Raw genomic sequence first — 23,258 nt, 5'->3', positions numbered from 1 at the left:
TTGTTCAAGGTCATTGAAGGGAAACAAACCTGAGTTAAAAACACCCTCGGAAAGGATGTCTTAAAGCAGCTCTTTTAAAAGTTTGGTACAAGCAAGTAAGTAAACAATTAAATTATTTGAATATAATTTGTCTTTAAAAATGGTAGAAATAATCTTGGCTGAGTGGAAATCAACCTGCAGTAAGTGCCACAGTAACAGTCACATTTGCAGAGCCTCCTGTTTCTTTGCTATGTGTTATCCCTCTGCAAAAGAGTCATTAAGCATTTTACCTTCTCCTTAGGTTGCAGCATGCCATCAGAGCAGAGATGTGCAGCTTTGAACAGCACTCAGTAAAAGCATTCTTTGTGCTCTTCATTTTTATCTTATTTTGCATTCTTTCTAGTGGTGAAGAACACTCCTACCTTCTCCCTGGCACTGTAAATTTTTCCACATAATTATTTTGTTAGAAGACACCAAACACAATTTGGCACTTCATTATGATGATGATGGATTTAAACTGGCTCCTGTTATTTAGTTAAGTGGTGACAAGTTTATTACTTGAGGGCTTGGCTTTCTCCTCCAGAACAGTTCTCTTGGTGCCTTGCCTTCTCAGGGCTGCCTTCTCTCCTGAGAGCCTCACAGAGGTGGGCAGAGTATTGTTGTTCTTTTTCACAATATTATTGTGATTTTTACAGCCTGTTCCAGTCTGCTCCTTGCTTATCCCTATCTCCTGAGAGCAGTCCAGGCAGAGATGAGGAATAGGCTGGACTGTGCTATCTTGGGGCCAGAAGAAACTCAAGAGGTTGTCATTCCTGTGTCAAGAAGATATGCTTGCATATCCATTTCTTAAAGCCTTGAAAAAGGCTGCATGAGGATTTCTTGGCTGTCTCTGTTTATTTAGTTAGTGCTTAATTATTTCTAACATTTTTCTAAGTTCTATCTTCTTTTTTTAGCAGTTTAAGCCTGTTTCTTCTTGTCATATCTAGTCAACACACAGACAATAAATTTATTTCCTCTGGAAAGCAGCCTTCTTTGTACCTATCTGCTACAGCCCCTCTCTATCTTCTGGTTTTTAGGCCAATCTTTCTTCATGTCTTTTCACAGTTGCTAAATCCCTGCTCACTCCATTTATCTGCTCAAGTCCTTGAGTCGTGGTACCAAACCCACAGTCAGTATTCCATCTAGAGACTTTCTGAGAGGATGTCCCAAGGAGAGGATTATTCCAAGGTGTCATGTCAGCTGCATTCCTGGGTTTGTACCTCAGTGTGGCGTTCTGGGTTTGGCAGGTTTTGCTACAGACAGCATCCAGTGATTCAAGTTCATGTATTGACCTGTAGGCTTGGCAGGATCCTTTTCTGCAGAGATCTGTCAAGTTGTTGGTCCTCTGGTGTTTTGAATGGATTTGACATCTTGCTCCCAGCTTGGAGGCTCTGTATCCCCTGCTGTCTGCTGGCTAAATGTGCATCCCTCAAGTGGCCATGGTGCTGGAGTCTCTGTGGCTCTGTGACTGACTGATAGAAGGAGATTCACACTTTCAAGCCATTCCTGTCACCTTGCTCTCTGGACAGCTTCTGCACATGGGCAGTGCAAGTGGAATGTGTTCTGGGGACTTGGGCACTGCTGGTTTCTTTCTGAGGAGTGCCTTTGCTCCTCCCTCACCACACAATCAAAGTACAGGAACAGACTCAGGAAGTCACACGTGACATTGACTGAAAATCTTAAGGGAGAAAATCATTTATTTATTATGTAGGTGCACTCTAAGTTCCATAACTGGGGACTAGAGATGTTGTGTTGCTGTCATTTCTACTGACAAAATTAGCAACAGACTTCGTGGTGTGAAACATTTTGCAAAAACCAATAGTTATTTCTCTTTGAAAACACTGGTGCCAGAGAGCCTGATAAGACAATAAAGAAAAAAATGGTTGAAAGGTAAAAGAAAAAAAGATAAATATTTCCCTTCCAAAATAATGCTCTCTCAAATTGCTTAAGAGTCATTGGTGATACAATTTGTTCTATTTGGAGAGGATTTTAGACATGCTAATTGATATAAGTAGAATTTTTTCTTTTAAAAAATGTAAAGGGAAAAAAACAGGCTCTATAGGAGTAAGGAAATACAGCATAGCTTTGCTTCATTCCATTTAATGGGGGCTTGCAATTTCCCTTAATCCATTTTAGTTGCTGATTGTAGGTATAAAATTTGCAGTGGGCTTATGATAAATCTGCCTAAAGCTGAACAATAAACTCCTTTTCTTTACAGTCTGTTTTTTACTGGGCTTGTTTTGAAAGCTTCTCTTCCAACCCTTCTATTTCTCTTTATGTCAAACTGAGCTGAAAAACATATTTATATCCAGTCAACCAGAGTTACTGAAAAATAATTAGGATTGTTCCAAACAGAAAATATATCAGATTAAACTTCCTTTGGGAAAACGCCTCACTGCCTGGGCTGAGTAAACACACCAACATTATTAACTCGTGGATCTTGTTTCTCTGTTCTTTCTGTATTTTGAAGAACAGAGAATCAGGTGCAGCTACCCACCTTATTGTTTCCCTTCCCATTTTATATTCTCATCATGGATGTATTAAGGTAGGGGCTGAAATGGGTCCACAGTACACAATGTTATCCTGTGCTGGCCCTTCTGACTTAGAGAATTGCTGTTCTAGGGGGATTTCTAAGCTTTCATTCCAGCATTTCTAGATTTCAGCTCTGGCCACTGGATAAGGAAATATGTCTTATGCAATGAAGCTGAAGGGAAATTAAATTTTTCTGAAATTAGGGTTATTCTATTTCTGTGGTAGTACTTATGCAGAAAGAATTCTTCAGGGTATCTTGAAATCTTCAGTGCAGCATGGCTCAGATATCAGTGCTTGCAATGGAAACCTGTCACATTAGGGGATGCTCACCTCCTGCCTGCATGATTCCCAGTAGTTTTGTGATGAGTTATCTTGCCCAGTGGTGTGGGAATTTAATACAATAATCTGTACATTAGTGGGAGTATGTCATTCTAGGGCTAAACCATCCTGGCCAGAAGAGAAGCCACAAATCCCAGTGCATTGAAATTCAGTAAAACTTCAAAATTATGTAAACATAATATATTGAGTTAGCTCAGATAGCTAGTTCATTTTAAGAAGGCTTATTTTCTTCTCAGTGTTGACATCAAATTCCACGTACAGCCTTGAGGGATATGCTGTAACATCATAAAAATTATGTAAAACTAGACTGTGAACAAGTGAGGGTTTTTTGGGGAGGTGGGGAGAAGCAATCAGGTTTGGGAGTCATGGCTTGAGTATGCAGAGTCTCTCAAACATGAGCTTCCAAAGGCCTTTGTAGAGTTCCAGGAGAGCTGTGCAGGGTTTCATTTCTCTTGGAGCATGCATCAAGATTAGATGTCATTGAATGTTGCTGGCTTTGTAAGATTACTGGATTAGTAGTGATTTAGGTTGTTTTACCATACATCTTATTTCCTGATCAATGTGACAGGAGTTTTAAACAATTTTGGCATTCACTGGTGTTTCACAATTTATACAACTATGAATTCATTAATGATTGTCAGCATATTCCCCATATGAGCAGCCAGAAATGCCTGCTCTGGAAGAACAATTTTGGTTTGAAATTGGCAATAATGCCTTTTTCTAAGCCAAAAAATTATCATCTCACATTTGAATTGAAAGCTGCCACATACTTTCAGTGGAGAGGGAGAAACCATTTAATTTATCTTCTGTATGGGGGAAGTAAAAGCAAGCTGTGATGCTCTTCAAGGCAAAATATGTTTTCACTAGTGAAGAGCTGTAATTTGCCTCATGTAATTATCCTCATTTTGTGCTTTGTTTTTGACTGTTGCTGTAAGAGTCCATAAATGATTCAGGCCCTCTGATCTCCCCCCTTGCCCTGTGTCTAGGCAGTTATGCATTGCAGCCAACTGGTTGCCTAGGAAAGGTGGTTCTTTTTTCAGCAAGGAAATGGGGAGGACTGTACTGGAAGTGATGAAAGTGTTCTTCATGGGCATTATCTATGCAAAAAACCCTGAGTGTATGAGTCCTCAGAACAGGGCTGATTATTCTGGGCTGCTACCACCAGGAAACAGTCACTTCCCTACCTGTGGATTTTCTGCTCTTTTCGCTGCTGAGAGTTCTTTTAGGTGGATCTGCTTGATTTTGTGTGTGCAAGCCCATTCATAACAGGAGAGGGAAAGCTAATCTCAACTGAATTTGAGTCACCTTTGCCTTCTGGAATATAGAGAATTTCCCTTGAAGTTTTTACAGAGTCTGCAGTTGGCACAAAACAGACCTACTGGCTCCTTTGATATATTTTTAAGCCTCTGCTTCATCAATTGTGCAGGCTTTTGGTTTATTTCCAAGTTCAGTCCAACATTCTGGTTTTGATGTAGAGACCCTGATGTTATTTTTGATCTTTTATCTTGCTTTAACTTTGTGTCCTTGTGTTTGTTCCTAGTGGTAAATTTGGTTAGGACAGAAATTGTTATTTCAGGGCAAAGGTTGCAGTAAGCACAAGAGGGGATTTTTAGATTCTGGGGTACCTGGATGGTTGGACAGATCAGGAGCTTCATTTCAGAAAATACTACAGTATCTTTCCTGTCTAAAGCCAAATACTGAAGTTGTGGTGATTTTAGACACATGAATGCTAAAAGATGTTGGAATGAAAGTTTCTATTCTATGGAATAGGAGGAAGAAGAAAGAATTAGAGAAGCTTTGTGTGGATTCTCAGTAGAGCAAATCTTTTAGCTCATGAACAGCAGGGAAAGTGGAAATCACATTATCCAGGGTGGTTCAGTCAGTTGCTAGTCAAATAATAAAAATTTCACAGAAAAGTTTCTATTTTTACATAAATAGTGTGAGAAGGATGAAAAAACATGCCTCTCTTTGTTCAAGGTGTTATTTCCAGATTGCTTTTATACTCTATATTGTTACATATATATGCATATATGGAGGAACCTGTGCTTAAAGCTAATTTCAAAGGTGGATTCAATTAACTCTTTTATTTTTCTGAGGTAGATTGAAAGTGTTGGGGTTTATTCTGTATATAAATGCAATCAAGGTAAATCAGTATTTTTAAATAGAAGCAGATCCTTACTACTAAGTGAAAGTCATGCTTTACTTCTTTTGTCTAAGTGTTTTATTTGGCAATTTTCAGTGCACTGAGTAGCCTTTGTTTCCATGAAAGAGAAGATTGCAAGTGGTGGTCTTACATAACCCAGCTTCTGATACCCAATTTTTAATTGAGTTGCCAGCTGAGTCTATGCTTTCAAGGGTTATTAAGGTCTATAAGGATGACAGGAAGGCTGCACAGTTCCAAGATAATAAAGTCATATAGTGCTATTGAAGATGAAGATATGAACAACCTCCTTTCAGAGAGGATACATCTTTTCTTGATATTATTTTTTACTTAAAAATAGAAAGTTAAATTGAATTCATGCACTTTCTTCTCTAAGTTCCCTTAAATGCATGTAGAAACACAGCACCTGCACTTGGTAATTCCTTTGATTTTGCTCTGTCTTCACTTCTGTGTTTTCTTTCCTCTCTTATTACTGCCCCTCAGAGCTCAGAAATGTTTGTATCAAGGTATTATTCCTGGGCAGGAGTTTCAAGGGTGTGATGCTGCTATTGTTAGTGCCGTGCTAGAAAAGAAGCACCGAGCTGGGAAAGAACACAGTAAGGACTTGATTGAACTCCCATAGGCCTTCCATTGAAGATTCTCATTATCTTGTACAGACTTTTGTTCATCTTGTGCTGTGTTGTAGCCCTAGTGACTGCAGGGTAGAAAGTCAGCTGCTTCTTGGCGTGTGGAATCAAAAATGTGACAGTTATGCATTTGCTATTCAGAAAAGAAAAAAAAAAAAAAAAAAAAAGAAAAAGAAAACCTCTGCCAATCTAAAGTTTTTATGAGCAAAATAATAAGAATCCATGAAAACAAGAACCAGAGCACTTGTTTCCAGTCAGGAAAACTGAGGGAAAGTCACTAAGTGGGTTTTATGCTAAAGAATAAAGCAGTCTTCAAGCTGCAATTTGTCATGCATGTGCTAGCAGCAATTCCAGGGATATAGACACACCTTCACTGAGATATACAGATAATAATCTGTACAATACAATAACCTGGAGACTTGATGTGCACTTGGATGAAGTTCTGTCAGGCTCGCTGTACGAAGACACTTTCTGCAGACTCGGGGGTGTGGATGCGGCTGAGCAGAGCTGCGGGCGTTGACAGACGATGCCCGGGCGTTAATGAAAGATTCCCGGGCGTTAATGAATTAATGATGCCCGGGCGGTAACGATGGATGATCCCGGGCAGCGCTATAACGGGGATGGCAAGGCTGGGCGGGCGGCGCCTCCTGCCGGCCGCGCCGGGAATGGCACCGGGAGTGGCGCCGGGAATCTTCCCGGCCACCTCCAGTGCGCTTGGGGTCAGCCCCACTAAAGCTTCAGACTTCACCGCATGTAGGAAGGTCTAAATAAGTAAAACCCTGTTTTTTCCGAGGATATTAAACGTCTTGCTTTCAGTCATTTGCCATATAAAGGCAAAAAAAAAGTGTATACCAAGGGTATATAAATGTCTGTAAGTACTATAAAGGGTATGTAAATGTCTGTAAGTACATGTAGTACATTTATATATATATATATATGTATATATATATATATATATATATATATGTATGTATATATATGTATGTATGTGTATATATATATATATATATAAATACAGGTGTATATATATATATATATATGTATATATATGTGATATAAATAAGGGGTATGCAAATGTATGCAAAGGGTATATAACAAAAACTGTCTGACTTTATGTTGTAAACACCAAATTGGCAAAACTTCAGTAAAATGTTCTTTGTCTGTTTGGTCATATTTCATACACATTCATACACGTTCATATGTGTAGTTCTGTTTTTTGACCACTGATACGTTTTCCCTCACAGAAATATGTCAATAAAACCACCTCTTCTGTTTTCATTTTTCTGTTCTTCTGTGTAGTCATGTTCCAGTTACAGACTTGAGTCTGCAGAATATTGTAGCTTAGATGGGTGAAATAGTCCTCCTTATTAATCAAGAGTAATATATTGTTACGTAGTTTATTTAGAATTATGTTTTTAGTAATTTTTTTTCTTTCTTTCAAATTCTAGGTGGAGAATAGACCAAAGTATTATGGAAGAGAGTAAGTGTTTTTCTCTTTTAAGTGTCTGATGGATGTATCCAAAAGTTGTTACTCTAAAACTAAAAAAAGAAAAGTCACAATGGAGGTCTAATAAAATATTTTATTTTACCTTTCACTTCAACTGGGAGGCAAATACAATGAAAGCCTAATAATATAGCTGTGTTACAGTCCATTGCTGCTGGTCACAATCCTTGGATTATGCTGTTGTGTGAGCCTGCATGTTTTATTTTACTTCTCTCAGGAGAGTTTTGTGCAAAAAATGTTGTCTGGAGTACTCCTTCCTTTTATCTTAGTTGTTGTTTAAACCTGCTAGTGTTTCTGCACCAGCTTGGGAAGGGGAGAAGCAGCTTGTGTCTCTCACTGCCTTTTTGTGTATGCTCCTTTCACCACCCTACTGACTTGTGAAACTCTGTGTATACTACTGCTTGTGCAACTGCTGTTCTCCCTGCTAAAGTTATGGGGTCCAAAGTACCCAAAGAAGAGGTGTATTTTCCTGTGAAGGAAAATAACAAACCACTGGAGAGTAATTCCTTTGTTCTAGCAGTCTTTTTGCTGATAAATAACCAGGAAGGGGCTGTGTTGTGCATTAGCATGGAGATCTGGGCAGGTGAAGTTGAAAGGCACAGCCACTGCAGCAGCCACCCAGCCTTGGCATTTGGCCTTTTCCAGAGTAATATGTTGATACCCCAGTCCTTATCACTGGCTGAATTACTTAGATCCCATATTCTATTTTTTATTCCATCCCAGGCACACCATCTGTGTTTAATGATCCTTTTCTACCTTCAGAAACCTCAAGAGCCCCTAATTACTGAAGTTTCATTTTTTAAATCTTGCCTTTGCCAATGAGGAATTCAGATCTGGCCAACAGTGCTGAAGACAGCAGCTAGTTGAGTAACACATCACACTTCCTACAGCAGGACTTGTAAAACCATTGCTGCAGTCTCTTATCCAGGAACCTGTCTGGGTTTGTGGAGCAGCAGGGATGACAGGAACTGTAAGACATCACCTTGCTGAGCCTGTCCAGGCAAGATCACCTCAGTTATCATCATTCAGAAAGGAGATTTCAGAAGTACTGAGGTAGTCCTATAAAAGCAGTTGACTCAGTACTCAGTAGTACTTGGAAAGAGAAACAGGAATTTCTAGGGAAAGAAGCTGAAAAAGCCATCATTACTTTGCTTTTTAAATCTGCATTTTAAGTAGTGCACATATTCCTGGTCCCTCTCTACCCTTTCCTCCTCCATCCTTTTCTCAAAGGTTATGGGAGAAGAGAAATTACTGCGAGGGGATGGAGCAAAGGGTTGCAGCTCCTGCCAGGGGAGAACAGGTCCCCTGAGTGGTGCCCAGGAAGGGGACATGCACAGTGCCTTTTTCAAGTTCATTGCCAGAGGCAGCTGCAGAGGCCAAAAGCACCCAGATCTAAAAGGGTTTACAAGTGAGATTCTCAAATATGTGAAGGGCAAGGTCACAAGTGATCAGACACGATTGTGTCTAGAGCAGTGATGGATAGACAGGGATGAGAAGTGAAAGAAATATGTCACTGCTTCCTGCACTCTTTCTGTAAGCACTTCTTGTCTGCTGCTGTCAGAAGCTGGCATTAGTTCAGGGGATCTTGTAGCACGTACAAGCACTTTTCATGCTCTTATAAAAATGTACTAAAAATATCCATAAGGAAGCCCAGATTACCCAGTGCTTACCATTCATGGTTAAAGAAAGATGCCCCAAGTATCACATCCAAGTGTGATTTCAATTGATCACAGATATTTTGTCCTAATATCTAACCAAAAGCCTGCTGTATTTTAGGGGGAATAGCTTATGCTTTTTATTTTTGACTACAATTATGATTTTACTGGTAAAATCATGTTTAAGTTATGTCATTTAGAGGATATTTGTCCCCTACCTGTAGAGAGAGAAAAGATTAATCAATTCACATTACCTTTAACACAAAGTCACACTGGAAAGGTCATCTGAACCTAATATTTTCAACATGTATTAGTTGTGAAAAGACAACATAAAGAGAATTGAACAATTGCATTTACATCCAATGTGTTTTTCTTCTCTTTCACTACCAAGCCAGAGGCAGTGTTAGGAATGTGCCACTTCATATGTATTGTCAGAAAAGAGAAAATGCTGAAGGCTAGTAGATTTTAGTGCCTTTTTTTAGACAGCTGCAAAAATAGAAACTTTAAAAACCTCTGAAGAGACCCTCAGAGACTTATCAGCTAGCAAAAGGTGCGTAGGAGTTAAGACTCAAACTGCTGTCAAGACTGAATTTGTACTTATGGAGAGATCACAGCTAAATATTGGTTTTCATAATGTTAATTGTGCATCCTAGGCCCTCTTTCTTTCTTAAAATAGCAATGACAAAAGAATCAGAGAAGTATTCCTTATTTCCAACACTGAATGAGGAGCTCCTTGACATGAAGAAAACAATGTTTTTCTCAAGACTTCTCTGTACCTTCTTCTACTTTAATATATGCAGAATAGAATCCTTAATAATTGTTTCCATTTTTGTCTCTATTTTCCTTACAAAATTGAGGAAGCAATGTAATATTAAAATAAAGCAAATTGATTATAAGACCTATGATTTTAATTATACTTAAATATTTATGCATATAAATACATACCTTTAAATAGCTACATATTAAAATGCAATAAATCAGGTTTTTTTTTAATTACTTTTTGCTTAGTTTTCAAGTCTGTTGTAAGGCCACTAGAAAGGACACAAGGAGGAGGGGCATAGACTGAGAAAAAAGAGAAAAGAGAAAAAGAGAAAAAAAGAGAAAAGTTGTGAAAAGACAGGGCATTTACAGAAAATAATCTTTGGGTGCAGCTGAGTTTATCCTGGCTGGAAGTGCATTTGCAGTGTGATTTTTGTGTCTGTGCTGAACTTGTCCAGGCTGGGTGACCATCCTTGGATGCTCCCCTGATGGCTTAGAGCTGGAAAGTGCTGAAGTTTTCAAATGTTTTCTGGGGTGGAGAAGGACGTTTTTCTGGTTGGGTTATTCTGTTAGTCACTGAAATATCTCCCCCCAGGTTTCACGGGATCATTTCTCGGGAGCAAGCAGATGAGATCCTTGCTGGTGTAGAAGGAGCGTATATTCTTAGAGAGAGCCAGCGGCAGCCCGGCTGCTACACCCTTGCTCTCAGGTAAGTGCTGGTTCAACAGAGGCTTGCAATTCCAATGCAAATGTGCTTAATGGAGGGGATTATATTGGTCCCTTTGGAGTGGAGTCTGCCTCCACCATTACTTAATGCACAGTGTGATGCCAGAGTGCTCTCACATCCTCTTGTCAGCAGTTTGGCCATCATGGTACTGCAGCAGCCCAGCCTCTTCATTCAGCACCTGGCTAGGAAGCTCTTTTTCAGAAGCAGTGCCCATTTTCAGATTTTTACTTTTTTTTTTTAGAGTTAAGTTTTGTAAAGATGGATCTTCTCCTTCAAGGCTCTGTAAAAGATGTGAGTGAATACAGGACAGGAACGTGTCCCAGTAGAGGACACAGCCAGCTTGTCCTCTGAGCTCAGTGCTGTGTCCAAACATCAACAATTATCTGTGATAATAACCCCAAATAAAGCTGGAAAATCATGGCATCCAGAATCTGAAAACTGGCAGTTTTCTTCCCCAGTAGGAACTCAAGTTTTTTTGTCGAAATACATTGTGAGTGTGGGATGCTGCTGCTCAAAAAAGCAAGAGTCTGCTATTCAACCAAACGAAGAAATTCAGTGGGAGCACAAGCTCCAAACTCACTGCTCTCTTTCCTGGCTTAGCTATCATACAAAACCTGCCCACTCAAGTCTTAAAGACACTGTGTATTAGCAACAAGAGGACAAGATATTCAGTTGGGTTTTGATGAAACAAACTCCTTGGCAATATTTTGCAATTTTTATAGCATTATTTCTCCTGTGAGATATACACAAACTAAAAGTCTGCATTTTTGCCCTTCTGCTATTAAGACACTAGAAGAAAAATCCTTTGAGGAGTTACCCCAAGTAGCTGTGATATAGTGCTGAAATCATGCTTAGAATTTGTATTGATGTGCAGATGGTAAAGCTGGAAAAGCTGTTGAGTCATGCCAACTAAAAAGTGGTGTAAATTAAAACCAATTTGTGTCAGCTGAAAAAGAACAAACACAATTTTTAGGGTTTTGGAGGAGATTTCAAAATGAAGAATAAAAAAAATAAAAGATAAGAATTATGGCAAAATGCCTATTGTTTTGATGAAGCAATATGTTTTCTAAATCCATCTGCATAATTATTTGTAGCATCAAAAACTGAATTTAATTATAAATTGGGATTTTGTATTAAAAATGTGGGCGAAAAATAAGAGGCTTAAACCATATGATTTGAAGTCCCAAAAAATTTGCAAAGACATGCAGTTTTGATGCAGTATGAGGACCATTTAACACCATATTGTATTTTTGAATGCTTTAATCAATGATGAGATTCCAACCTCAGTATCACAAACTGAATGTGCTACTATAGCACTTGGATTATTGAGGTACTTTAAAAATCCCAATAGATTGCACCTGCTGTAAATAGGGCCAGAGTTTTCCATGTAACTTTGGATATTTAATTGGGCCCTGAATTAGGAGCTTGGTCTCCTTGGCTTCCTGACAGAGCATGATTCAGACCCTTAGGATTTTGATTATTTGGTAGATGTCCATCTCTTTGTTGACTGTAAATATGCCCACATCTGATTGAGCACCCACTTTCAGCACCTCAAAAATGCTTCAGGATGGAAGAGCCTTCAACACAGCCTAAATTCTCTCTCTCTTTCTTCTTTCCCTCTGTTTTGTTTTTTTTTTTTTTTTCTGGTGTTTGCAGATTTGGTAATCAGACCTTAAACTACAGGTTGTTCTATGATGGGAAGCACTTCGTTGGGGAGAAAAGATTTGAATCAATCCATGATTTGGTTACAGATGGCTTGATAACACTGTATATAGAAACAAAGGCTTCTGAGTATATTTCCAAAATGACAACAAACCCCATATATGAGCACATTGGATATGCCACTTTGCTTAGAGAAAAAGTATCCAGGAGGCTGAGCAGAACAAAAAATGAATCAAGAAAAGCAAGTGTAACGAGTGAAGAAAATACTCCAGTTGAAAAGGTAAGTATTCTCTTTAAAATTTTCTTAACTAATACCAGTCTTTCTATCAAACCTGAGAAGAAAAAAAGTTTTGTCGGAAGACCTGTTTCTATTTTCCTGTACTTTAGTAAGTATTGTTATCCCACTGCAAAGTTTATGACCTTGGCTCCCAAACTAATATTTCACTGGAGCTTATGATGAAAACTTTCTAATAAGCAACAAATGAAAATGTTTTCTCAGTGTAAATATATGGGTATACACCATTTACCTTAGGAGCTGCATCTAAAATTGGTCACAGATTATATTTTTCCATGTACATACTCAAGGATTTTCCACAGTAAGGTTATGAATCTGGTTCCCACTGACCCTTCACCACAGCTCAAGTTTGTTATCTTTCTGGTTCAAAGCTCCTCTTCTCTGACAAGCCTCTGGTGGATGGGTCTCAGATTGGGATACTGTGTGTTTTCTTTCCTTCTCATGGATCTGAAATTGGGCTGTTGTCTCTTTGCCTCCGTTTCTTCTCGCTCTTCTCCTCTGAAGGGGCTTTGCTTGATCTCCTCTTATGCACTCATATCCCAGGGCATTGTATGGACTAGGATTTACATGATGATAAACTGATAAGCATGGTTTTGTGCAGTCAGCAGCCATCTGAAGATGTAAAATTAGAAATTATTTTACATATGAGAAGCAGCCTTGTAAGCAGTGACATGTGGATATTTTCATTTCCCAGGTGGTATGGCAGCAAGAGCTGTCAAACAAAACTTTGTTTTTGAGTCTGGTCCTTGTGCTGAATTGACTTACTGACATTTGTTAAGCATACTTCTGCAGTGTGACTGTTGATTTTAGTGTTCAGTGTGCTGGCCAGCTAGTTTGGAACTAGAGGCCAGTTTTTCTTTGGAAAGCAGGGAGTGAATTTTTTGTCATATGGTCATGGCGAGTATGAAAGAGATCAGCTTTTATATGTGTCTCCCTGTGTCTCTAGGGCATTTCTAGCAGAATTATCTGTTGGGTTCACATATCTGCTTTGGCTGATGATTTACTGGTTTGGATTTCTCAGTAATAATAATTGCTTGAGTAACTGACCTGACATGTAAACCTATCCATCCTCAATAACAAATTAATTCCAGTGACAATGACATTTTTTAGGGAAAGCATACTGATGCAGGGAAGGCCTTTGGAGAATGGCACAAGTCTTCCATTCACATTTCATTTCAAAATGAATCCTCTGCTGATGGTAGTTTTTGATTCAATTGAATGGTATTGTAATATCCAAGAGGAGTAGATGCCATTGGGACATCCAATGCTCATTCAGTTGATTCTTGTGATTGGAAACTGGGTGGTTTTGAATCTTGTAACAGGCATAAGAAAAGGAATTTTTACTTTATTTGAGGCACAATAAGAAGTAGAGATAGTGCAATATGACAATTCTTTGGTGTAGGTGTTTCTGTGTAAAGGAATGGTCCAGAGGGTGTTCTGGAACTGGGTCATTACTGGGATGATTGTAAATATTATTACATGCAAGTAGTATAATGAAGCAATCATGGTGATTGAAAACCATGCTACATTCTCTTGGAAATCAGAAGAATTTGATTAGTACAAGATAAAATACAGTTTCAAAATTATGTTTAGTTTTACATACAGTTTATGCAGTTGAGGATCAAGGCTTGTTATTCTCAAAGCACTCTCAAAGGCTTCAGGGGGATTGCTCTAGTACCAAATATTCCATAACAGATTGTGTTTTCTGTTGTGCTTGAGCTTGGATGCCATTCTTCAGGCTGGGCAGCTTTAAGTCAGCACTATGAAAACCCTTTTAGAGCAACAGAAGGTAAACCATTGCTCAAGGGAGCCCAGCCTCTCTCCTTCACCACCACCCTTTTACTGATGTACTGTTTTGTGCTACACAAAATATTGCTAGGTGATGCTAGCAAACAGCTCAGATTAAAATAGACTCAGCCAGAAGAAAAAAGTAAGGGAATTTTCTTCCTCAACTGCTACTTGATCCACCTCATATGAGTGGAAATGCAGCACAAGACTCTTCCCTGATAAAAGCTAAAAAAATTACTGGCTTAATGTGAGAGGAGAGGAGAGGAGAGGAGAGGAGAGGAGAGGAGAGGAGAGGAGAGGAGAGGAGAGGAGAGGAGAGGAGAGGAGAGGAGAGGAGAGGAGAGGAGAGGAGAGGAGAGGAGAGGAGAGGAGAGGAGAGGAGAGGAGAGGAGAGGAGAGGAGAGGAGAGGAGAGGAGAGGAGAGGAGAGGAGAGGAGAGGAGAGGAGAGGAGAGGAGAGGAGAGGAGAGGAGAGGAGAGGAGAGGAGAGGAGAGGAGAGGAGAGGAGAGGAGAGGAGAGGAGAGGAGAGGAGAGGAGAGGAGAGGAGAGGAGAGAAGTTCTGGATTCTTACTTCCACATACCTGTGCTTGAAAATGTTTGGAGTTGATGCAATGCAGTGACAATAGTGAAAACACACCTCTGGACCTCATTAATGATTGTGTTAGGTCTTCTTTTGTGTTGCTGCTGAATGAAATTTAAGTGTTTGAGGATTATTTGTGTCTGAGGTGGTTCCTGATGTGAAAGGCAGGTCCTTGGCCTGCAAGGACTTGTGCTCTTCTAGATTTCTGTGCGTGCAGGCAGGAGCAGCCTGCAAGGCTGGGCTCTGTGGCTGTGCTGTCATGTAAAAATAGCTGGCTTCAGCTAGGCAACTGCACTGTTGGCAACCCTCTCTGCCTTCCTCCCACAGAGGGGAAAAGCAGAAGGAGGAATAGCAGCTGTTTCTAACATATTTTTCTTGCCAGAAGGAGTAGGAGCAATCACAGCTCTAAGAAGAGTGGGGCTAAATAGGCAAGGGGGGTCTGCTCAGGCTGAAGACCTGATGTAGCAGCTGAAGCCTTTATATTGATGCTTAGGACTCTCAGTGGGCTTCTCTACCAGTACCAGTAGTTTTCCATCATTTTGTGCAAATTAATGTGAAAAAAAAGATGAGAGCAACTAAAAAAAAACCTCACAAAAGTCCATATGGTGAAGCCTACCATGGCTGCTTTTGATTCAAATGCTCCTGGGGAAAGTCATGAGAGGTTTGGTAGCAGAGACTTGGGGGTCACCTTCAATTTTCTTACTCACAGTAGCCTCAGATAAAGTATGGACTAGGCTTTGGAATAAACTGGTGAATTATAGAGCATTTTTCAGTTCTAACAAATGGGGATAAAACAGGATAAAGGGAATTTCATGTAGTCCTCTATAATAGAAGAATATTATGGGGAAGTAGCAGTTCAGTGAGAGTTCTATCAGATGTTTTGCTTGAGGCTGATATGTCTTGTACAGCATTTTAGAGAAAGGCCATAGTTTGTCCACAAATCACAACCTTCACCCAGTTCAGTAACTCCAGTTAATTTCGGACCCCTAGAAATAATTTAATGAATATCCAGTATGACATTTTTCTGGAAAGTAAATTCTTTGCTGAATGTGTGAAAAATAATTAATTTATTTTTTCCTCCGGCCAGCTGAATAGGTAAAATGTTAAAAAATAAGATTATTGAGCTGATTTATTTGAAAGTGCTGCCTAGAGTGTTTTGGATGATGCAGAAATGATGGGGGGAGGCCATACACACAGGACAGAAACTTCCATTATTTCTCAAGAGCAGGATGAGAATTCAGTGCTTTAAGGTTAAGCACCAGTACTCTCCTAAGAAATTAGGCTCTTTGCAGGCGAGATTTTGTTCCATACAAATCTAATGCCAGAGTGTGAAAGTGCAGCTGAAGGCGTGCATCTCCTCAGCGGGGTTGTTAGCACCATCCAGGGAGTCTGTTCACTCTGTCCCCTTCTCCCACGTTGGCAGTGGGAATTATTCAATGTCTCAGTCACTGCAGTGCCACTGCTTCCACGGGTGGGTCAGCAGAGGGGGGCCACCAGAGCACAGGAGGCAGGAGGAGCCAGCACTCGGATGAGAAGATGTCTTGCTACTGCCTGGGGTGCTTGTCTATTCCCATAATGATAATTTCTTTGAGGCAGTAATTAGTGGTGTCATGCCCATTCCAGAAGGGGATGTGATAATTGGGCTGGATTAAGCTGTTGTTGTTCACGCTTTTTTTTTTTTAATCCAACATTTTGTATATCGGGCCTAAAAAAACCATTTATGCTCTAAGATAATGCTGGTGTTTCATCCAAAAGTTATATCTATCTGATTTTGAAGAGGTGCTTGATTTAAAGACACAAGTTCTAAATTCTAGCCTGAATAGCTTAACAGATCTTTAATCTGAAAGGACCAGCAATGATTTTTAGGAATTAAGTGTTGTGAGAGAACAGCATGCTGCAGAATCTTTCTTAACAGTGTAGGCAGTTGTTTTTTTTAACAGGATCCAGGTTCAACAAGGATTTTGGAGAGAGAGAGAGAGTTTTTTGTGCAAAGAAAATTTGATGATCATATATTGTCTACTTAGGGTTGTGATTTGAGTTCAGGCAAGTTGTGATTGCCTGATTTATGTTTGCTCTGCTTATGGAATGCTGTACTTGGGGCACATGAACACATACTAGAGGATGTAGGGCAGGTGAGTACCTGGTACTGGTGCAGCCTGTAATTAATTGCCTGTAGTTCAAGTTAATGGTGAATGTAGGAGAAGTGTAACCTGCTGTAGGCAATTAATCCTCACGTACAGGAGTGAAAAAAATTGCAGTAATTTGTCAGTAAAATAGGTAGTTCTGAAACATTTATTCCTATTGAGTTTTCCTGCAAGTGCTGCCCTTACTGAGTCAGCAGTCTTTGTGCCACAGAAAGGGAGAAAATAATACACCTTTCTAATCCTACCTCAGCAAGTGTAATTTGGAAAATATATCTGAAAATAATTAATTGAAAATAAATAATTGAAATGTTGGAGGTAAATACAAGCTGTAGTTTCCTGAATGCTCTGATCAGGTTAAAGGTACCAGAGTTGCTGATGGAGAAGCCATCCTGGTTCCCTGCTCTTGCACTGTCAATCCCACTCCTGTGACCTGCCCTGTGCACTCCTGCAGCCACCCCATGCCATGGGTGAGACCTGGATGCTGTGACACAGTGTCAGACTAAGGCTGTGCCCCACAACTTGTTTCTTTGCTGCACTGCTCTGGTGAGAAGAGCAGGCTGGAGTTAAAGAAAACCCTTGGCAGCATTTGAGCTTAAAATGTTTGGGGAAAAAAAATTATCTTAATCTATCTGAAAGAGGACAAACTGTTGGTAAGTGCAGTAAAGATTAAGGAAGGCTTTTTCCAGTGCCAGGTCTCTGCTCACTTGGGTCCTGGCAAAGCTCCCATCAACTTCTCTCCCAGTCGGATCTGGCTCAGTCAGTTCAAACATACCAGTTGTACATGAAATATGAGTTTGCTTGGGGCCTGGGCTGCAGAGCTTGTTCTGCTCTCTGGCTGCAAGTGCATGCCAGAAGCAGCATGAGGCATTTAGCAGTGATGGTCTGTACAGAGCAGTGCAGAGTTTGAGCTGAACCAAGAGCAAGCCCTTCGTGGAGTCTTCACTGAACAGTGCAGAAAACTCTGTGCTGCTGTTTGGCATGGGAGCCCCTCTGTGTCTGTTTTGGTGGAACTCATAACGAGACATTGAAGTGCAAATAACAGAGCCCACAGTTAACACTGCAGCTAGAACTAAAGAGCTGAAATTATTAGCATATTTTGAAGTCTGGGAGGCTGTAGATTTCCTTGGCAGAAAAACCCGCACAAGTAACAGACAGATAAGAAAACTATTCCTATTAAGGCAAAGGTGAGAGAAAAGGAAGAATGACTTTGCTAGAAGTTGATATTACTGTCCTCATTAATCATGCTGCTCACACACAGTTTCCCATAGAAGAAAATCCAAGACTTCCAGGAAAGACTATTTTCTAACATCCCTTAACTGGAGATGTAATCTGGTTATGGAACTAAATTTTTAGGAGCACTGCTGTTTTTCTTACATCAAAATTTTATAAGTGGCAGTCAATTTTAGACAACCGATGGTTTGGTTCAATTTTTGTAGGTATTTGACACTTCTGCATTGTTATTCACACCACATCCCTTTCTGAAGGCTTTTTAGCCTCATCTTACAACTCCATTTTTGTCTCTTCACTGAATTTTCCACAGGCACTGCTATTAGCCAACAGTAAAGAAATCTTTTCAGTCTTTCATTTATTCATTATTCTTCCCATTCTGCAGCTCCTCTAAAGCTCTAATGATCCTATTACAGGTTGCTAGATAGTGTTTAATTCTCTGCTGGGATGTCTGTCCAGATGTTGAGCATTTCTTTCCACAGGAGGGCTGCAGGGTACTGTGCAGCCCCAGCAGCAGATCCTGGGGTTAAGAAGGTAGTGAGCAGAACCATCTGATCCTGCAGACTCTGGGCTGGAAAGGCATTGATAATTTGATATGGTGTATTTTACATTGCCTTCAACTCCTTTCTTTTTGCAGCATGCTTGGTCAGAAAAAATTAAACTGCTCAGCTCTGCAGGGATGTTAACAACCCACCACAGTCTTTTATTGGGGGTTACAGTCACACTCCTGTATGCATGGCCACAGAATTCACAAGGGACTTCTCTCTGGCAGTACTAATTTTTCCCAGAAGATGCTCAGACAGCACACTGATAAAAAGCAACATAAATCCTGTAAACAAAGGTGGCCTTTATCTGCAGGGTTAAGTAATACATGCAGTGATAAAAGGTGTGTGGCATTTTTGCTGCTAGAAGCAACAAACTAATACATCAAAATGACTTTGGGAGTAATGAATTCCTTTCATCAGTCACTCAGGCTTGTGTTGCAAGAGTAGTATTCTACACACAGGTTACCACACATACTTACTTAATTGTAGCATGCCTTGACACAAGTACTTAACTACAGAGCTGACTCTCTTCTTTAACTAACTGTTAGCAATTCAGGGGTGATTCCATCTAGAATACTCTTGGTATTGCAGCACAGCAAGGAGAAGTTCATATTAATACAGTAGATCTACTAGATATTTTAATAAATTTGTATTTCAAATGACAAACAGCATCATACCAAAAATATTTTCAGCTGGTCGTTTTCCTTTGCCCTTCAGTGATGGCATTCTTTTGTATTTTGCAGCTGTGTCTCTGCAGCTTTTTGTTTATTTAGGTATCATAAATAAAAAAAAAGAAAGCTACCAGTGTAAAATTGTGGAAAGTGTCTGTTGCAATTCCTTCCCTCTGGCTGTCTGTGTTTAGGCAGAGGAAAATGGACAGTGCTTTGTAGTTGGCTGTGGCACTCTTAACTATTACCTCACATTTAGCCCGATTAAACAAGGATTTTTGAAAAGAATAATTTTTATCAATTATAACAATAGTGGAAATTGAGGGAATCAAAAGACAAGGGGGGGTCTTCATAGCAAAGTATTTGCTTACATTGCTTCCCTGAACTGTTAACATCTCTCCAGGTTCCTGGTTTATGTTGTGTTATTACTGTCAGTTTAGAATTCATGATTTTTGCCTTAAGCAGAATAAGTGATATGATTATGCCTGAAGAGAGCTTGTAAGTTGGAGACAATATTGATTCACACAAATGACATGATGCAATGGATATAATGATCCAAAATGCTACAGGATTAAGAGGAAGACTCCCTCAAGGATTTTATTGAGTCTTGGAGCAGTTCAGAGCATTGCTAAGCATAGGGAGCAAAGATAAATATCAAGTTTTTTACCACCACAGTGTTTTCTAATCCAGTGTTTTTGAAAAAGAGCCAAATGGAAGCAATGTGAACACCACAACCAGGTTGAAATTTTCTCAGATGAGAATTTTAGTTAGTACTAAAAATTATTCAGTACTCTAGAAGTGCTTATAGTACTCCTAAGACAAATGCCACTTGACTCTTCAAGTACAGTACAGTGTATTTGCAGGTAGGCTTACCAAATTCATAAATGGATCCTTTTCTCTTGGGTACGTTCTCCTTATGATCTTATTAATAATTCTACTAAAGCTAAATGTTTGTTGCATAAAAACCATGCTTAGTTTGATGTACTAAAAATAAAAGCTTATGTGAGGGTATGTTATCTTGGCTTTTATACTCTTTACACAGTTTGATGGCATTAAATTCATACAATCAAACTTCCACAGGGATTGGGATGGAGCCTTCAGCATAAACATTTCATTTGTCTAGCCACTGGAAAATGAGAAGGCATTTTTTAAAGTAAAAACCCATACTTTATTATCTTGCATGAATCTTGAGACACTGTGTAGCAATAGACACTGAAATTTTACAAGCACCTTTAAACTGCCATGTTTTGATATTGGAAGACAAGTGTTCAACTTCTATAATATAAGAGAGAGATTAATTTCTGGTGGTGAATTGGAATTAGTGTCAAAAAAAAGAGAGTATTTAAGTTTTGAGTAGTATTTTTCCTTTATATTTTGATTAGAAAATAAGCATTTTAAGTGATGTGCATGTATAGGTCATACACTGGCTTGGCTAATTGTAAGGAAAAAAAAATCACCTGTCCTCTGTGTTCATGCTGAATATGACAAGAAATGATAAGACTGAAATTCAGTGATGAGCATTGCAGGTTAGCTATTAAGAGGGAAAAGAAAGAATAATGAAATGCTGGGCTTGAGTGCCTGAGGGAGTAACAAAATCTCCCTCATCAGAAGGCATAGAAACATATTAGAAAACATCTGGCAGAAATGGCACAGATAGCATGGATACCTGAGGCAGGCAGGAGAAAAACATCTCACAGTACCTTCTAGTCCTATTTCTTTGCAGTTTTCTGTGTCTGAAAATGTATTATCTAGGCTGTGATCTTGGCTAGATGAAGACAATGTACTAAAGTAGCTAAGGACTGGTTATCTGATTCCTTCCTCTGGGAGGAGGGAACACTCAACCTTCAGTTCAGAACTGGCACTGCAGTAGTGAGGCATTAACTGCAGCCACAATCCTGCAGTTTGCAATCCTGTCCAAGGCTGTTTCATCTGGTCTCTCACCACAGACAGGCAGGTCAGCAGCCTGCATCCACATCCTGCATGGGATGCATACTGGGAATCCAGGTGCAGGTGTCTCCCTGGTCACCTTTAGGCTCTAACAGATTAATAATTAACAGTCTCAGTTAATAGAGCCTGATGGCTCTGCCATGCAGGAGAAGGCTGGAGGACAGCTGGTAGTGGCCACAGTGAGGCACGTGCTGTTGACTGTTCTCAGCTGAGGTTGGACTACAAAGTTTGGCAAGCAGTTGTAAAAACTGCTCATATTTGGAAAAGAGACACTGTGGAGTGACAAGTATGAATGGTAACAGTGGGCTTTTCCTTTTAATGCATTTTCAGCCCTGGAGATCAGTGGGACTGTGCACAGTCATCAGCATGAGTTACAAAGAAGGAATGCTGCCAGTTAGACTTGATTGCCTTTTTGATAGATTTACAAAAGTACTGAGTGAAAAGAATGCAGCAGATGCAGAATAATTGGATTTTTAGTAAAGTAGTACAATCTCTCATGAAACTGCACCCTTGACATTAATTCAAATTTGGTTGGCTCATGAACATGGTTACAGGGACCAAAAATAGGTAGAGGAATTTCAAGCAAAGAATAGAGATAGACAGCAACTTGATGAGCTGGGGGAACGTGGTTGATGAAGTACTGCAGGAAAAGGAGTTCCATTTAAGATTTTTATTGATCTGGGAAAAGTGCAAACAGGACATTGCCAAAAACTCAGGACAGTTTGTGCTATGATGCACTATAGGAATTTAATCCCTAAGAACATAATGAGAGTCCATGACAGAAGCACCAAGAGAATCTCAATTAGAATTTTTAAGAGGAGAATTTGGCAGTTTTTAATGCATAGAAAGGAGCCAAGCCACATACAGGCAGTAGCTCTTCTTTGGGGAGGGCTGTTTGCATTTAAGCCAGGTGTGTCACTGTTAAGCAGGGGATGGAGGTGATGAAGGAAGAGATTGCCATGGCTTCAAGAGAAATTGTCTTCACTGTTTTTGAAGATGTTACACTTTGAAAGGATCTTTCCCTGATTTTCAGCTGGTTCCATCCATCAAAGCAGTACCTAGAGCTTTGGTGACTCACCTACTTTTGCCAAGCTGTAAGCTAGAGATAGTGCTTCACCTTCACAGAATAATTCTGCCCAGTACCTTTAGGCAGGGAAATGTGGGAAATGTCTGCCAGGTTCCATTTGGCTGGAGGTGCCAGGCAGCTTTTCTGAAGTCTGTCAGGCTTGTTTGGGACCTTGACAGCAGGGATGACCCTCTGAGGTCAGTTTTCAGTGCCTTTTGCATTGCTCATGGCAGCCTGAGCTGCAGGCTCCTCAAAAAAGAAGGATGGGCTGGGAGTTTAGCTTGGCAGAGTTTCTTAGGAGAGAAACAGAAATTGAGAGGGCTTTTTGTGAGGGAGGAAGGGTGCAAATCTGGAGAAGGAGGTTCCAGATAACTCTGCCTAGGCTCTGTAAACCTAGACTTGCAGGGAACAGCTTGGGAGGAATCAATCAAGATGATTTATGAATGAAATTGTCACAATTAAACACTAGGTGGCATGTTTACTTAAGAGTTTCTGGGGACTGAGTGAGGGTATCTTACACTGCTGACACCCATTTGTGCTTGTGCAATGAGTGGTTTCATGGGAACATGACAACCCAATGCCTTTTTTTGACAACTAGCATTCATCTTGTTCTTAAAAAACGTGGCACAACAACACCATTGCTTACTTCAGCCTTAGAGTTAGTCTTTAGCTTCTCAAAGTCACTTTTGTTTTAAAACAGATTGTGAAATGCAGTGTGTCTATGGAGATACAGAAGGGTCTGATCTCAGAAGACTTATGTAAATAGTGACAGGGGTTAATATGCAAATACATCATGTGGTTTACTTGTTTTACTTTTCTGAAAAGCTAATGTGGGAATATATAATAATATATATAATTATATATATATTTATAATATATATATAATTTAAAAATCAAATGAAGAAAACATTTATTCTTATGTGAACTCAAAGCACAGCTTTTGATTTCAGAACTGGGATTTTAGAGTAATGGCATCCAATGGTTAGGGCTAAGTACTTATTGGCAGAAAATATTC

The 23,258-nt window shown here is 39.7% G+C and overlaps 1 protein-coding gene across 1 annotated transcript in view; it reads left to right on the top strand.

The window, feature by feature from the left end:
- Positions 1-23,258, top strand: part of CHN2 (chimerin 2) — a 155,263-nt gene that overhangs the window by 79,696 nt on the left and 52,309 nt on the right. Inside the window, exons 4-6 of the mRNA XM_056483996.1 lie at positions 7,125-7,156; positions 10,190-10,303; positions 11,978-12,263. Coding sequence (XP_056339971.1) covers positions 7,125-7,156; positions 10,190-10,303; positions 11,978-12,263 — 432 coding nt within the window. The remainder of the gene's footprint in view (positions 1-7,124; positions 7,157-10,189; positions 10,304-11,977; positions 12,264-23,258) is intronic.

Source organism: Oenanthe melanoleuca, chromosome 2 (assembly GCF_029582105.1).
Source record: "Oenanthe melanoleuca isolate GR-GAL-2019-014 chromosome 2, OMel1.0, whole genome shotgun sequence".
NCBI classification, from domain to species: Eukaryota; Metazoa; Chordata; class Aves; order Passeriformes; family Muscicapidae; genus Oenanthe; species Oenanthe melanoleuca.
This window is presented reverse-complemented; position numbering and strand designations above follow the sequence as displayed.